General features: G+C 36.3%; 1 protein-coding gene across 4 annotated transcripts; it reads right to left on the bottom strand.

The window, feature by feature from the left end:
- Positions 1-330: 330 nt before the first annotated feature.
- Positions 331-15,796, bottom strand: SERBP1 (SERPINE1 mRNA binding protein 1). 4 transcript variants are annotated; one of them, XM_011365732.1, is made up of 8 exons: positions 15,349-15,796; positions 11,925-12,075; positions 11,137-11,277; positions 10,935-11,024; positions 10,231-10,350; positions 7,378-7,555; positions 4,110-4,283; positions 331-2,542 (listed from the first exon to the last, which is right to left on the bottom strand). In XM_011365732.1, the coding sequence occupies exons 1-8, from the start codon at positions 15,659-15,661 to the stop codon at positions 2,486-2,488; spliced, it is 1,224 nt and encodes a 407-aa protein (XP_011364034.1). In that variant the 5' UTR covers positions 15,662-15,796; the 3' UTR covers positions 331-2,485. The 4 variants fall into 4 exon arrangements, with proteins under 4 accessions (XP_011364034.1, XP_011364036.1, XP_011364035.1 ...); XM_011365734.1 differs by having other exon boundaries at positions 10,231-10,305; XM_011365733.1 differs by having other exon boundaries at positions 10,935-11,006.
- Between the last annotated feature and the right edge of the window lie 395 nt (positions 15,797-16,191).

Genomic DNA, 16,191 nt, shown 5'->3' with positions numbered 1-16,191 from the left:
AAACCGAAAACCAAGAAACAAAAAAACAGTGGCATTCAGTATGATTAACCTTCACACTCAAAACGTGGTCTGCTAAGAGAAATGCCAATTGTTCGGTCAGTCCCTGAAATTCATTTTATAAGGATTCAACTTTCCAATTATAATACTCATTAAAACAGGAATGCCTCCCAAATGTATTAGAAAGCCTGGTTTGACAAGAACCCCACATAAAATCTAAGCTTAAAGGGAAAAAATGAAATATGAGCATTATCTTGGGAGTGTACGAACAGATCAGAAAACACATGACGATAAATGGGCTCCTATCTGAGTGTTTTTATGACTTTTAAGAAGTGAGCATGAAAATAAAATCTTTATTTTCAGTTATTACCCACCAGTAAAAGAAAGTTAGGTTCACAGTTTTAGCTCTTGACAGAAAGTGATCTAAGAGGCAAATTTACATCCATCAGATACAACTAATGGACCCAACTTTTTAAAGTTCAGGCTATCTTGAAAGCTTGCAACATATCAGATATTGCTGTGTATTCTCAAGTGACAGAATGCCAGCAATGGCTGACAGTGGATAGAACTTGTAAAGTATTTTAATAGCAGGTGTTTTCTATATGTTGCTAGAAATCAAGAGGTTTATAAACATGTTACACATACAGATATGAGTTAAGATACTTTTAAAGGCTAAACGAACTGAGGAAATGAATGTTGCAATCTTGAGGGGTCAGTAGTCCATATGGACTAAATTAATACTTGCCTCTGGGTAGCAGGTATGTTTGTAAATATAAAATTATATTAGACATTAGCACCAGTGCAGAACACGCTTAGCATCATAAGATCCAAAACACCAGCACAGGTTTATCCATCATTAAAAAACCAATTACCTCCTTCCTAAGATGTCAAACTAGTAGGTAACTAGATTAATATCTCTAATCCAAATGAATAAGTTTTGTACTATACAACTTCTCTTAGAAGTATATGGGAGAACTAATCAGCTAAAGAGCAGACATTCTATGACTTAAGATCTTTTTAAAAATTGGACGTTACCATACATAGATAGAAAATTACTGAAAATGAATGACAAAAAATCTTTAAAACTTAAGTAAAATTTCTTTCCTGCTTATTAATAAATGTGGCAGAAGACTTTAAAGAAAAAAGGAGCCTAGAAAACCTGTTTATTGATCATTCTCTCTTCATAAATGTTTTACTAAGTGGAGATGCTCTGGTTCAGGAATTATTAACCTAATTTTCTAATGGAGAAAGAGGTAAAAGATACTTATCACTTTCTGTGGAATAGTCATCTATCAACTTAAGACCAAAATTAATAACAATATAGGAAATTCAGAAACAATTTAGATTTTTGGTTTATATTTCATGGATGGTGCTGTTGTTCCAATCTTATAAAGTAAAGCTGTCTGCTTTCCAAATTCCAAAATTAACATACTCACCCCATCTCACCTTACTAACCAGTGTGACCTTTGGTTTCTTTAGGACAAGGAAGGATTAAAGGGTTGTTGATTATGGGTGTACAATTTTGATTTGGGACCTGTCACATACACAAATCATACTGAGTGGCCAGACACAGTTCAAATATTATGCATCAGCCAAATCAACTTTGTTCCACCCACCCTGTTCGAGGGGGGAAAGCCCAACTTCCATAAACTATTTCACCTGACAGAATGTGTCTATCAACAGTAAGTAGCTTAAACAACTTTCACCAGTAAGGTGTCGTGTTTGGTTTTTAAAATGGGAAAGTCACATTTTAAAAGCAAATATAGTTGAAACTGTGACTCAATTATAATTGGATCCTAATGAACCATGCAGGAACAAGGGTTAATATACCAATGTGCTCTGAATTTGTTCAAGTCTGATATTTCTGTATATAAAGATTTAGCATATAACAACTATCATGAGAAGTGAAAAGATTTTTTCCCCAGAAATGAAAATATTAAAACTAAGTTAAAATACATAAAGTAGTTAGTATTCCACACAGCATAAAATTTGACAATCAAAGTTTACATGTCCCAGGTTGACCACGTGTGAAAATGCAAAGCGGGTATTAAAACTGATATTATGTCCAATATTTAAAACCAGTTTGTCATTGGGGGAACATCTAAATCCTTAATTAAAAAACACAAATGAAGTGAAAGCTTTAAACTGGTACACACTGTTCACACCTATATTTCAAGTTTGGAAATGCATATTTGCAAGCAGCAATACAAAATATTCATGAAGAATGCATAATCTCTGAAAATTATGAAAACATCCCTGCTACCAATACATTTCTAAATACAAAACTGACTACCATATTGTTACTTCTGTGTAGCGAGAGAAGTTCATTTTCAAAACAGATAAAATTCAGTCTGTAGGTGTGAATGGTATGAATGACAGTCTTTTTTTTTTTTTTTTTTAAATTTCTTAGTTGTTTGGGATCCTTAAGCATGCAAAACCTCAGAGAGGAGGGTCCACAAAGGAACCAGGGTGGTTTTATGGCATCCAGTTAAGCCAGAGCTGGGAATGCCTCTGGGTCATCTACATCAGGAGCAGAAGCACTTGACTGAAAAAGAAACAAACCAAAATTAATAATTCTCAATTCTTGAAAATGAATTGCCAGTGTCTACATTCAGACACAGAACTCTAAAAAAATCTTCAAGTTATTAAAAATACTAAGTAAAACGTGTCAAAGGTTTTACTTTAAGGCAAAATAATGGATCAGAATAAGACTACAAATACTTGCAAATGAGCTTTGTCCTGACAGTCTATCAAGACCTAAGGAAATTCCATAGTAGTCACAACACGGTTATTTCACTTTTCTAATAAATCACATTAAGTAGAGTAATATGGGATACGAAGATCCTTACTTTCTTAAGTATTCCTATATTTTCCCCACGTGCTAAATAAGAATGGCATCAATTTGAAAGCAGGCTAAGAAATTGATTATAATTATTTAAGCAGCACTTTTATCAATGTTAGAAAGGGACCCAACTGCCAAGTGCTATTTACAAAGTACAACAAAAAAAAGTATTTAAAGGTCCACATACAACACTGGCTCTTAAAAACACCTGATATCAGATGAAGAACAAAAACACAGTATCACTACACTGTTCCGTAAAATCTGTAACATTAAGTTACCATTATAATCAAACACTGAGACTCAAGCAGGTATGTCCCCCAATTTGTTTATCAGGTGTTGAGAATTCAGGGGAACATTATGGTTGTATCCTAGATAGACCACAAGAGACAATGAACTAACCCAAAGGGTTAGTTCTATTAAAGTTAGCTCTATTAACTTTAATAATGTCTACACATTCAAAGCATGGACTTTGGCATCAGAGCAGAGTTCAAATCAATCCTCAGGGCTTCTATCAAAATATTTCTTAAGAACTTAAGTTTTTTGTTGCACAGTGCAACGGAGGCATGGAAGACTACAAAATCAAGGACAAAAAAAACAAAAAAGGTGTCTACTAGACAATCATCTACTGTAGGGGTGCCGAACCCCTGGGCCGCCGACTAGTACTGGTCTGTGGCCTGTTAGGAACCGGGCCGCACAGTAGAAGGTGAGCAGTGGGAGAGCAAGTGAAGCTTCATCTGTATTTGTAGCCACTCCCTAGCACTAACATCATCGCCTCAGCTCCACCTCAAATCATCCATCAGGCATTAGATTGCATAGGAGCATGGGTCCCTGATGTCAAAAAGACTGGGGACCACTGATCTAGTAAGTGTAACACAATTATATAACAGATACAAGCTGAGACCTAAAAAGCAGTGAAGAGTCAGAGCAAAGGTAGTAAGTAGTTGGCATTTCAGGTAGACTCTGGCAAAGGCCAAGAGTTAACTTGGTTCTCTGTACCTGAATTTCCTCTTCTGTAAAATGGAGTATCTACGCAGTAACAAGAGTTAGATGAGAGTACATAAAATGCCTAGCACAGCACCATGACCAGCACTTAGTAGTCAAGAAATGGTGATAGTCATTCAAGTGCTTTAAACAAAAATATAATCTAAAATGCAGTTCCTTGAAATGTCTACCTCTTCTTCTACTACTCATGCTCCCAAAGGACCTTGAGCAGTGATTTGCCAGAAGTCGTCTTCAAATTACTTAAAAGGACAACATAAGTCAAAATTACCTTGTCAGTCCTGCTGCCACGGTTTGGACGTCCACCACGCCCACGGCCACCTCGTCCTCCCCTGCCACCACGTCCTGGGCGGCCAAGGTCTCCAAAATTGATCTCCAGCTGAGACGTTATATCATTTGCTGGTTTCCGGAAATGATGGTCCATAACCGAATCTTCAGCATGAGCCTAAATATTTAAGTGAAGGCCACTCGGTGATTAATAGGAAAGCAATGTTGCAAATTTCTAAATGAGCCAAATATCCAACCTGAACTTTGTGTAAACAAATACATCAACACTACTACAGATAATAAGCTTTGAGATCGATCAGCTATAGTGTGATCTTGAGGAAGAATTCCTTTCTCTTTCATATTCCCAACTCAAAGTCTGGATAAGTACATTTAAACTGTCCTTCAGATTAGAATCCCATAAAGAAATCCCTCATAAAGAGACATAGATAGATGACATATAAAGTTTCTAATATTGGTAATACTAAATTTCATAATTTATAAGTTATAAAGGAAACTTGCTCTATATTCTTCCAATCATGACTTGGGAAGAAAAATTGTATAAAGACTTCTCGGAATGCTTTTCTGTTTATATACAACGTTTACATGTTCCTCCATATAAAGAAGAGCTACCAATTCAAGTGAAACACAACTTTACACAAGGAAATCTTGAACAGCTGCACGTAAATAAAACCACACTTTAAATATACCAAAGGAATCATCTTAAAAATGAAGTCATGTTTGTGAAATCTAGATCCTACTTTGTGTTAATGTGTAAGCTACACGACCCAGTCCGCAAAAGCCCAAGAATTTTACACTGCTTAATGCCTAATTTCTTATATGTTTGGGATGAACTTCAATCTTCGAGTTAGACTTTTCTCATACTACTTTAAAGCAGGTTTTAATTTTTAAAAATGAATGTATAATCTTTTAGAAAGGAATAATATTTTGTTCTATTACAACTATTAATAACTACCTTTAAAGTACAAATGAGTTTTGTATTTGTATCCATGTTTTCATCCCCTTAACCAGTGGTCCCCAACCTTTGTGGCACCAGGGACTGGTGCTCCTATGAGAATCTAATGCCTGATAGATGATCACCAGGAGCCAAGGCAGTAATGCTAGCTAGCGCTGGGAAATGGCTGCAAATACAGATGAAGCTTCGCTTGCTCGCCTGCTGCTCACCTCCTTCCGTGCAGCCTCGTTCCTAACTAGCCACTGACCAGTACTGGTCTGTGGCCTGGGGGCTGGGGACCCCTGCTTTAAGCATTTAGTATCTGAATTAAATATCATCTCTTAGTGCCAGATCAACCTAATTTAAATAGAGAATTTTTCTAAATATTAATTTTAAAGAATTCTAAAACAAAATGTAAATCCACAAGACCACTAGCAAATTAAAGTTAATGATATATACTTTCTAATTTTTAAATGTTTGCTATTGCAAAGCAACGATAACCATTAATTAGAAGCTTTTGTACATTTCTAGAGCACAGACGTAAAATAAAAAGTTGATATACTACTGAACCACCTCAAAGATTTTACAATAAAGAAAAAGGAAGTCTGGATGTTCAAGGCACATCCCTAACCTTTAAGGTAACTAGCAAGATAAACTGGAGAAAAGTTTTTTCTAGAGCAGGAAACAAACAGGAAATAAGGTCTCTGGTCTCAGTTCTGTCAATAACACTCAGTTCTTCACTTCTAAAACGGTTCTTTTCCCTAAATACTTCATATTTGTTGTGGAGTTGAAGATAAGTAAAACAAAAAGAACACTTAAAATAATGTACACAACAAACTTGAAGACCTACGTATATCAAATGCAAGGGCCATAATGTGCCAATAAGGCGAGATTTAAACAAGAACTCACATCACAAAGGCAATATAACACGAAGAGCCCAAACACCTTTAAGTGTCTTAATAATGAAAAAGTGTCCTGGTTTCGAAGCTATTCATGACCAATTTTGCCTTTTAAAATTTTTAAAAATTTCTAATCATATACATCATCTCATGATTATTTCTGAAAAGCTCACTGTAAAATACTTAAAACTGGGTTACCTAACGTGATGTCTATAAAATACATGCAGAAGCTTCAGGGTGTTAATGAATCGTCTAAAATTGTATCAGCATTTTGTATATGCATCTTTTTCAAAGAAAAGTTCTGTAGGGACCCCAAAAAATTTACAAATAATCGTCTCAAAGGTGTCTAATAAATTTTTTTTCATGTTAACCTTAGCAGTTTAACTAGTTCAAATGAACAATCTCCCCAAGATGAACTTTCAAGGTCTTTAATCAGGAATCCTATTTGTTTTACCGACACCAAAACATTATCTGCAAAAGGTATGAAAAAATAATCAAGTGCTTTAATGAAGTAAAATGTGTTTTTCCATAGGCCTTGACACTTAAAAAACAATGTCATTTATATTATTTTTATAGTCAATGTTTAAAACGTCACCTCTAAACCCAGAAAAATAAGTCTCTTCATCCTGTTTTATTTCACGTTTCCAACTTTGTTTCGGAGTTATTTTTTTGTTTAGAAAATTAAAATGTAATAAAATCCTATTGAATCTTTTTATTACAGGTTGACTTCATAACATTTCAATTCAACTTACTTTATGACTAAAATTTCATACACAAGCTATAAAAGGATGCAGCACTGGGACATTCCTCTAAGAATGTGCACCAAGGCTTAAAATCAAAAACCAACAACATATCTTTCTCAAAAATTTTCATTAGTTTCCCCGTCTCATAAATAAAATTGTAAATTAATTCTCGTTTTTATATCAATCCTCAGTACTACCATTTACTGAAAAGTCTTAAGCATTATATACAACACAGGCAGACAGTTTCAAAAATTGACCAGTGAATGAAGCCACTCATTTTATTTTAGATTAAGCTACATGAAAATGCCAATCTTCAATCTAATACAAGTCTTTGAATGATTATCAGTTAGGCAAGATTAAAAAAAAAAACCATCACAACTTTGAAAAGACCTACCATATATTTTAAACAATAATAATTGTATGATATACAACTAATCTTTTTTTGGGAAGGAACTACCGTATTAAATATAATTATGAACTGACTGAAGGACTAAATTTTTGGTATACATGATAACGTAGTTTATTTTCCTTTCTGAACAATTTATCGGCCCGAAATGATACTATGTAAGCTTTCCTTCTTTATAAACAAATTATCCATATGAAATTTTAAACCAAAAATTATAAACATAATTCAAGACACATCTGAACATTTTTGAACACCACAAAACTTAACCTTACCTCTTCACTCTTTGACTTATGAAGAACAAACCCCTTCTTCCACTGCCCATCAGCCCCTTCATTTGGTTTTCGGATATTAAATTCTACTTTTGCCCGGTCCTTATTTTGAATAGCTTTCCACTCATCCAAAGTCATTTCTTTTGGACCCTCTTCCTTTACTTCTTCAACTTCGTTCTCCCTGTGAAAAGATGTTTAAATTTTACATCAGGTAGGGGTTGACAAAAATCTACATTATTTATTATGATTATTGAGTAAGTTAATCTTGGCTGGTTGGTAATCTTTTAGGGAAGATGGTATCCAAGGACTGGAGGAACATAGTTTTCTTTGTAACCCAATGGCTAACATGTAATTTGGTAGAGACCAGGAATTCAAATCTTGTTGAATTAGTGAAAGTATGGATACCTGAAGAAAATACAATTCACCTTCATAAACTTTTAAAATGTTCATCTGTCAGTAAGACAATCTGGAACCGGCTTTACTAAACCTAAAATATACATGTCTTAAAACACTGCTTTAAAATTGTACCCTTGTTATTAAACACTGGCCCAGCTTCTCTTAAACCACATTTTTAATTTCTATAATTTCCCATAGTGTTAACTATAACATATATGAGAGTAATCACCTAGGATGCCTGTGAAACCAAGTTTCACATTCTAGAATATAAAAGCACTGTTTCTCTATGCTTTAATTCAACAACACTTAAACTTTAAACGCCAAGTTTCTACCAATCCTAAATTCTATGTACTCCAACTTTCAAACCAACCTGTGTATCGCCAGGAGACAGTTTTCACTAGTAATGAAACTGCACAAAACACACTGATTTCAATATGTAATACTAAATTAGTTATTTCCAACTATACTTCTCAGGTTCTATTATATATTATCCTTTTCACTTTTTGAAGAAAGCAAGCATGGGCCTAGGAATCCATTATTTTAGTCTAATCTCAATTTCCAATTGTTACCAAACAAGTTGTTTGCTATTCTGGGAGCCCTGCTTCTTTCCAAAGATAGCAGGTGATTCAGTTAGCTTTACAGCTCAAATATCTCCCTCCCACACTACTCTTCACAGTTTGACAAATTCCATCTTAAAACTTCCTAGAGCAAGTTTACACTGACTTGATGAGGTAGATCTTGGCTATCAAGTCCAACTCTTGTCAGTTTATAGATAAAAAAAAAAAAGGTCCTAGTTACTTATAAGTTATTATAAGTTATGACACAATCCAGAACAGAACTCAGTATACTTTATTATATCATGAAACCATTAACATCTATCTTTAAAGGTTATTTTTAAAGATCAAATGAAACAAAACAGAAGCTCTGGAAACAATACATAAGGGAATAAAAGCTGTGTTTCTTAAAATTATCCTTCCATTACAAGATGTGATCCTGTTCTGATTTTCCCCTACTATGGAGTAAGTAAGAGTGGAGACTACTCTAATGTCATCATCATGATCTTTAGATCAAATACCCTCAATTTCATTTCTGGGCCCTGAGTTAAGGAATTTGCTTCCTATCTCCTATTAATACATGATTTCCTTCTGGTAAACATTTATAATCCTTATAGCTCACTCTCAAGCTTATTTAAACACAGATTCTTTATTAAAGAAACAAAGTTGTGTTGAGCATTATGAAGTACTTATGTCACGTAAGGTTCGTTTAACTCACCTATGACACTGTTTACCACACAAAATTATGATTTTTGTTAGTTTCATATAAATGAATTCATATTACCCCAAGTTAAACCGATCACTTAACACCAGGTATTTTTATCTACTCTCTCCAAGAATAAATCTATTATTCCTAATTCCAACAAATCCATGAAATATGATATTCCAGTAATTATTGGTGGTTCACCGTAAGAGCAATTCTTCCTGGAGAAAAAGCAAAGTTTAGAAAAATATCCCCTCTGTGACTGATCTGAATATGCTCTGGTTAAGAATTATTGACCTAAATAATCTATTATGCAAGACTTTAAACCACAAAACTATAAAAAATGACAGCCATGTAACTGCTGCTTGGATTGATGGAAACTAGAAGGTATTAAATTTCTATCAGTATAACATTAATTTTGAAAACCCTCACACCCCTGAATAAACAAAAACGCCAAAACTCAGTCTTTCACCTAAAAACTCAGAAAATAAAAAAGATTAAGAAAACTAGTGAATATTCCGGCCCTTTGCTCTACTCATACATTTTAAAACATGCCAATAATGCTATGCTCTAAATTCTACGTTGTTGGAAAAAAATTTTCAAAGAGACAGAGAAATTAATTCTAATGTGGTCACGTTTTCTAGTTTTAATCTGTCTCAGAATAAAATTTGTGTAACAGAATCCAAAGTTACTTTGAACTATGAGGTCTAAATACTATAATTTCTCTTATTTCAACTACTTGGTCTAATTTTTAGAAATTCCCATTTCAGATTCCAGTTCCCACTTATCCAATCTCTAGACAGCTATCACTTGAATTATACCCTTACTTATATTATCATTACCATTTCCCCTACTAAATAAGGTAGTTAGATAAAATACGTATCTTATTCCTACTCTCTAGTCTCAGGTTAAAATAGTTAATTTTTGTGCTTAGGACTAATAGGTTTTACTATTTTCCTTATCTTTTTAAGACAACAATGATAATTTCAAATAATTTTTTTCTTTCAAACCATTAGAGTCCAGTATATACATGTGCAAGACACTCCTCCTAATAGATACTCTCTGAGGGACTGGGATACAATAAAAATCTATTCTGTTAAAATACCATCAAGTAATAGCATTACACCTACAGGTTTTTTTCATGGTAAAAACCAAAACTCATGTCCATGCTGGAGCATTATCACTATACATAAAACCACTTACTTATTTTCAGTGTCTGCAACTGGATGTTCTTCACCTTCAGGTGTTTCCTCAGTCACATTTGACTGCTCCAAGTCACTGCAATTATAAGATATTTGTTTCTGAATGTATTTTGGGGACTCTCTAAGGAAAGAAAGAAAAAGAAAAGCATCTAGGTCCATTTACATGTAGCCGAAGAATTCTTTATACAAAAATATTTTAAAATCCTCACATTCCCTAAGAGCTTTCTCCTACTAAAGTTATGCACTAATAGACCTTTAAGAGAAAACAATTTTAAAATGTACACAGATCCAAGTTATAGAACAAGTATTTTACTCAGTGTAGCACAACAGTTCTAAAACGAAGTTCCACTGACTGATCAAATTTTTTTAATGACCAAAAGGGTCAATATCTAGAAACTATTAAAAGACGCACAAGAAATCAGATTATTCAAACAGCATCAATGTAGGGTTTCACATATCCATATGAAAAGAAAAACTGTTATCACATATATTAAAATATAGAAAAATTGGTCACTTGATACACTATATACTAAACATATCCAACAAGATACTATCCTGTAAGGAAGCAGCTCTGAGATGAAAGCATCCATTCTTGTCCCAGGGACAAATAAAATTTAATAGTTATGGGTGAACCTCTATTAAGGTATAGGATCAATTTTTTATAATTATTTATAAAAAAAACAAACAAACAAACAGAATACCAACGTTAATTCATCTTTGACAGTTCCCCAGTTGTGAGATCCGCTACCTCCACGTTTGTCCTCGTGCTTCAAGCCACTGTAATGTGAAAAAGAACTAACAAAACTGAGTTAACATAATACTCTTTAGTTCTGAAAATTCAAATTTTGTTTTAGTAAAGTAGTAGATTCAAATACAAAAATAAAATGAAAACCAATATAAGACTTACGATCTATCACTTCCACTATGCCTATCAAATTCACGTTTGCCACGAGAATCAAATCCATCTCCTCGGCCCATTCCACGTCCACGGCCTCCTCGACCCCTTCCAAGACCACCACGGCCTCGAATAGGCCGGTCAATGATTGGTCTACAACAAATGAAAAATATTATACAAGCCCCAGGTTTCTAGAACAAAGAATAAAGGGAATTCATTCAAAGGCTCAAAAATACAGACACATACTTACTGGCTCATAACCCAATAGTTAAATGTGTTTCTAGGAAATAGTTAAAATAGTCTATTTCTAAACATATAAAAGGAAATCAAAACTAGGAAACTCTAAAAACAAGAAAATTATTTTGACATTCTCTATAATTTACTAGTGCATACTTTTTCATTGTTATTCAATTCACATTATAATCCAGTAAAACTGCTATTCGCCAATACATTTAATAGTTAAAATAAACACATCTAACCTGCATAATGAGTTATCAATCTGTTTTGCTATAAACAATTACCCCACAGGGGTTTCCTGTTAACGTATCATCTGGGGATAGCAAGGAAAAGAAATTGGTCATCATTTCAACTGAAGTGTTTCACTACAAGAAATATAAATTTGAACACTAAAATCTGTTACCAAAATGTCTGAAATATAGTAATGCAAACATTCAGAGGTTTCTTTGAAAAACTGATAAATGTAACCACCCAGTTACCTGGCAAATATGACCAATATATAGCTTTGTGTTAAGATGCGACTCTACAAACTGACGAAACATGAAGACATTAAAAAATCTTGCCTATCAACTGAAAATTCTCCTCCTTCACCCTTTTCTTCAAGTGGCTTTTCAAATCGTCGTTCACGAGGTGGTCGCCTTTCGGGTCTCCTATCAATTATTTTCCCTTCTCCCTGAAGCTGTTGATCAGGTCTTCTTCCAACACGTCTTATTCCTAAAATGATAAATAAACACCATAAGCAAATTATTTTGCAACACAAAAAAACTTTGGGCTTAACTTTTTAAAGGAAAAAAAAGTTGCTACTCTTTTCAGTCCACTAAGCACTTCCTGTTGAAAAACTGGGCATCTCTAAACTTAACAAAGTACTTTACAGAAATTCCTATTTAAAGACAAACTTTTCAAACTACTATTTAGTTTGCCAAGTCAGTTTTCCCCCCAAAGCATTCTCTGTAGCTGACTTGGAAGTCACTTGCACAGGTAGCTATTATTCCTCACTTTTCAAGATGAGTCTCTTATAATTTAAAATTCTAAATTTAAAGATGTTTTAGGGAAAAGATACATTTTGGCTTTAAAGATACCAAAGATAATAACCAAGCAAGCCCACACATTTGCTAGATAAGAACTGACCAAAAAAAACAAAACAAAAAGTCACACTATTTTATTTTATATAATCTGGGAAGAAAAAAACAACACAATGAAAGGCTGCTAATTTTATGAAATTTCAAAACTGAAAGGAAAACAAATGGCACTTGGGAATACAACTCTGTAGTTTCTGCTATTTAACCAGTAAAAAGCACAATCCACCATCTTCTATTAATTTTTATATACATGTATACATATACACAACACACTTAACTTTAAAAAATAATCTCATGTAACCACTAGGAAATACTCATTATTTTATTATTATGGATAGAGAGCTTTTTCTTTTGGTTTGTGCTTACAAGTATCTGTTTCTAAAGGATCTTTAAGTTGATCCACCCTTGTTCTTTCTAAGAAAGTGGAACACCATCAGGACCCACACAGTTGTTCAGGTGCTCGTAACTAGAACCAAATGGTAAATATCAACAAACTCTTCAATGAAATTTTAAAGTCCATTCCACATAAACTCTCAGGACATACCACAATTGTTAGATCTTACACCAAGGCATTTTAAATATATTTCATCAGATGTATAGTGTGTTGGGGCGGGGCTATGTAACCAGTCCTTATAATGATATCCAAGCCAAACACACCCAAATGAACAATGTCTTGCTTCTCCACCCAATATTCAGGATTAGACTTACAGAAAAGTAACTTACTACATCTACCCAATAATTGACACTTAAAAACGCAAACTTCTAGATTAATTTATCTGTATTCACAAGCTCACTTGATTTTCACTAGATTCCAGGCTTTTAATATTAAAAAAAAAAAAACACCCTGGTCTACTCAGTGATAATCTGTGGTGTCAATTCTTAAATTCTTCAACTGACAAAAGATAAGCTACAAAACTAATTCTTATAAATATTAAATATATATCTAATATACATCTAGCACTGTGCCAGCAATTATATTCAAAGGCAAGGAACACATGATCAGGGTAACAATCCTTCCCACAAGAGGAAGAGATTATTTGCAGGTCTATCCCCAATGCCTAGAACATCGACTCACCTCAGGATCTCAAAACGAGTACTTTACCACTCAACATTCTCCCTTTATAAATTTGTTTTAGGAAATTTAAGGTCAATGTGCTCTGCAACACTGATCTAAAGAAAATGCTGGTAGTCAATATGGAAGATTTCCCAAAGAAAGACTATTGAATAGCAAACTCAGTCCTGGTTATAAATTTAGAAAATAATCTCCTACCTACATAAATTAAAACACTAGTTTCCAGGTAAGTGCTCATTTAGAAGGTGTGCTTTAAGACCAAAACTGAGGGATTTAAACTATGCTTTATGCTCTGAACATTCAAAATGGGTGACACACCTACCTGGAAGATTTTAGATTTATACTCACTCAATTTTTTCATGTGCTTTCTTTGGATTAGTGTGATCAAATACGTAAAGTCGAGCATAGTTTAAATAAGTACAGTAGCCAATGCTCCTTAACACAGAAATTAAATGATTTATTCAGTTGTGCTACAGGTGGCTATAAAGCTTAGCTGACTAAATAGATATTTGGCCTAAGCATGTATACATGCTTTCTAATACTCCAACTCGTGCTTAATCCCAACCTGTAATTTTAATACAAGAATTCTTGTTTTAGTCACTACCTCAGTTCATTCCAAGCCTCACAAAAATTCTATTAAAAAAAAATCCTAAACCAAAACCTAACACAGTTGTTTTGATTTTAGTTGAATGCTCACTAAAGCTAAGAAAACTTTCAGGAACACGTGCCAGTAAAGGGTAATTTCAACTTTAATCACAGAAAAACAATTTTAAAGATTGAGTTTTGGTCCTACACCTACTTGTTATGTATGTTTTTCTCATCCTCAACTGTTCTACTTTTTCATTCACAAGACAAACTCGTAGTGAGTAAAAACGCAAAAAATCGAGCTTAAGACAATCCTGTGAAGTTTACAGTGGCCTAGGAGCAACTATTACCCGCCAATGAAATCCTGACCATGCTTCACGCACATGTAGAGAAAAAAACCACAGTCAAAAGAACTCTACTTGAGCTAACGTGACAGCCTGTCTGCACTCATTTCACCACGAGGCCTGGGCCAAGCCACATCATATGAAAAAAGAGTGCGGGGGATCGGGAGAAAAGATCGTGACACGAGGAACGATCCTCAGAATTTCCTGCAACCACCAATCTTCATTCAGAATTCTCGCAATCGAGTGTAGTCAAATTTCTCTATTTTCCCAACAGTAAACTCGCTCTAGTGACTTTTAAAGTTTAACAGTTGAGGGGGTAATGGGGGGGGCGGTGGTACAATAAAGAACACGTGGCACTTAAAACAGCAGCTTATTCCAGAATATCACATAGCGTCCAACACTTTAGGAGCGTGGTGTAAACTCCGACTCCAGCTTTTCACTAGGGTGCTCACCGCCATCGTGGGACAAGATGGCTGGACAGAAATCTAAAACAGACAAAAGCACCTCAAAGCAGCACTCTGAGGGAGACCTCTGGGCAGGAAGAAGCTGGGGACCCCACGCTTCCCCATAACCTCCGTCCATGCGCTGGCTTGCGGAATCCCGCGGGAAGGCAACAACCTCCTGGGATCCCGAGCACGCTTGAGGAGCGGCTTGTCTACGGACCACGCTCCTCCGCTCAGAACCTGAGGCGGGAAGGGGGTGGCTCCAGGAACCCTGCAGGCGGTGGTTTGAACTTGGGGCTAGCACGCTCGCGGGACCCGGCTTTTGTCGTGTGGGGAAAACCTGAGGAAATCGGCGGCAAAATATCCCGCGGACGCTCGGAGCTCGAGACGCAAAAGATAGCCGCAAGTCTCCCCCGCTCCTTCTCTCTTTCCCTGGTCTCCCCCACCTTCTACCACAGATTTACCTTCTTTCTTAAGCGCCACAGGCGGCTGCGTCTCCTCTTTCTTGTCAGCCACGCCAACGTTGGGGGGCAACGGGTTCTTGCGATCTTTCTGGGACTCTTTACGCAGCTGTTTGCCTGCCGCATTGGAGTTGGTCTGAGCTGCGGCCTGAGCTGCGCTCTTGGCCCCAGGGCCCCCAACGCCGCCCCCGCCGGCTTCTTTTTTCTTGTTCTCGGCTGCCTTCAGCACCTCGAAAGGGTCTGATTCGTCGTCAAATAACTGGTCGAATCGGTTGGTGACCACGCAGCCGAAGCCTTCCTGTAAATGCCCAGGCATGATGGTGGCTCGGCGGCGCGTTCCTCCACGGATTGCAGCGGGCCGCGCCAAGCCAAGAGCGCCTGCTTCAGCTCTTCCCACAAGATGGCCGGGCCGAGAGAGGGGGGCCGTCTTCTCTTCCGGTGCCAGGCACACATCCGGGAGCGGCCAGCGCCGCACGGCACCATGGGGTATGTAGGCCACTGTTGCTTCCATTTAGAAGGCTCGGGCCGTCGGAACTACAATTCCCAGGATGCACGGCGCTGCAACTCTTCGCGCGCGCTTAAGAGGCGGGACCTCAGAGAGAGTGGAGCGTGCGAGCTGAGGGAGGGGAAGCGTGGTGGTGGGCGGAGTCCTGCCACCTGCTCTTGCCTCCTTTAAACTCTGGGTCTCGAGCTGTCCTGAAAACAGGAAAACGTGAAGGCGTGTTTTGCTCTCGAGAGTACCTCTCTGTCTTTGGTTTTACTCACCCTGCCTCCGTCCCAGGGCTTACTTTCACTACCTCTCCGAGAGGGTCAAGGTGACTCCCAGATCTCACAACTGGAGACTCA

This window comes from Pteropus vampyrus, unplaced genomic scaffold (genome assembly GCF_000151845.1).
Source record: "Pteropus vampyrus isolate Shadow unplaced genomic scaffold, Pvam_2.0 Scaffold115, whole genome shotgun sequence".
Taxonomy (NCBI): Eukaryota; Metazoa; Chordata; class Mammalia; order Chiroptera; family Pteropodidae; genus Pteropus; species Pteropus vampyrus.
Note: the sequence above shows the minus strand (reverse complement) of the source record. Positions and strands in the feature narration are given on the sequence as shown.

Coding starts and splice junctions, on each gene's coding strand:
- SERBP1 (XM_011365732.1), bottom strand. CDS start 15,661: ATGCCTGGGCATTTACAGGAAGGCTTCGGCTGCGTGGTCACCAACCGA. Junction 11,278..11,924: donor GGAGAATTTTCAGTTGATAG/GCAAGATTTTTT, acceptor CATTTGTTGTAG/ACCAATCATTGACCGGCCTA. Junction 7,556..10,230: donor GTTGCAGACACTGAAAATAA/GTAAGTGGTTTT, acceptor ATCTTTTCACAG/GGAGAACGAAGTTGAAGAAG.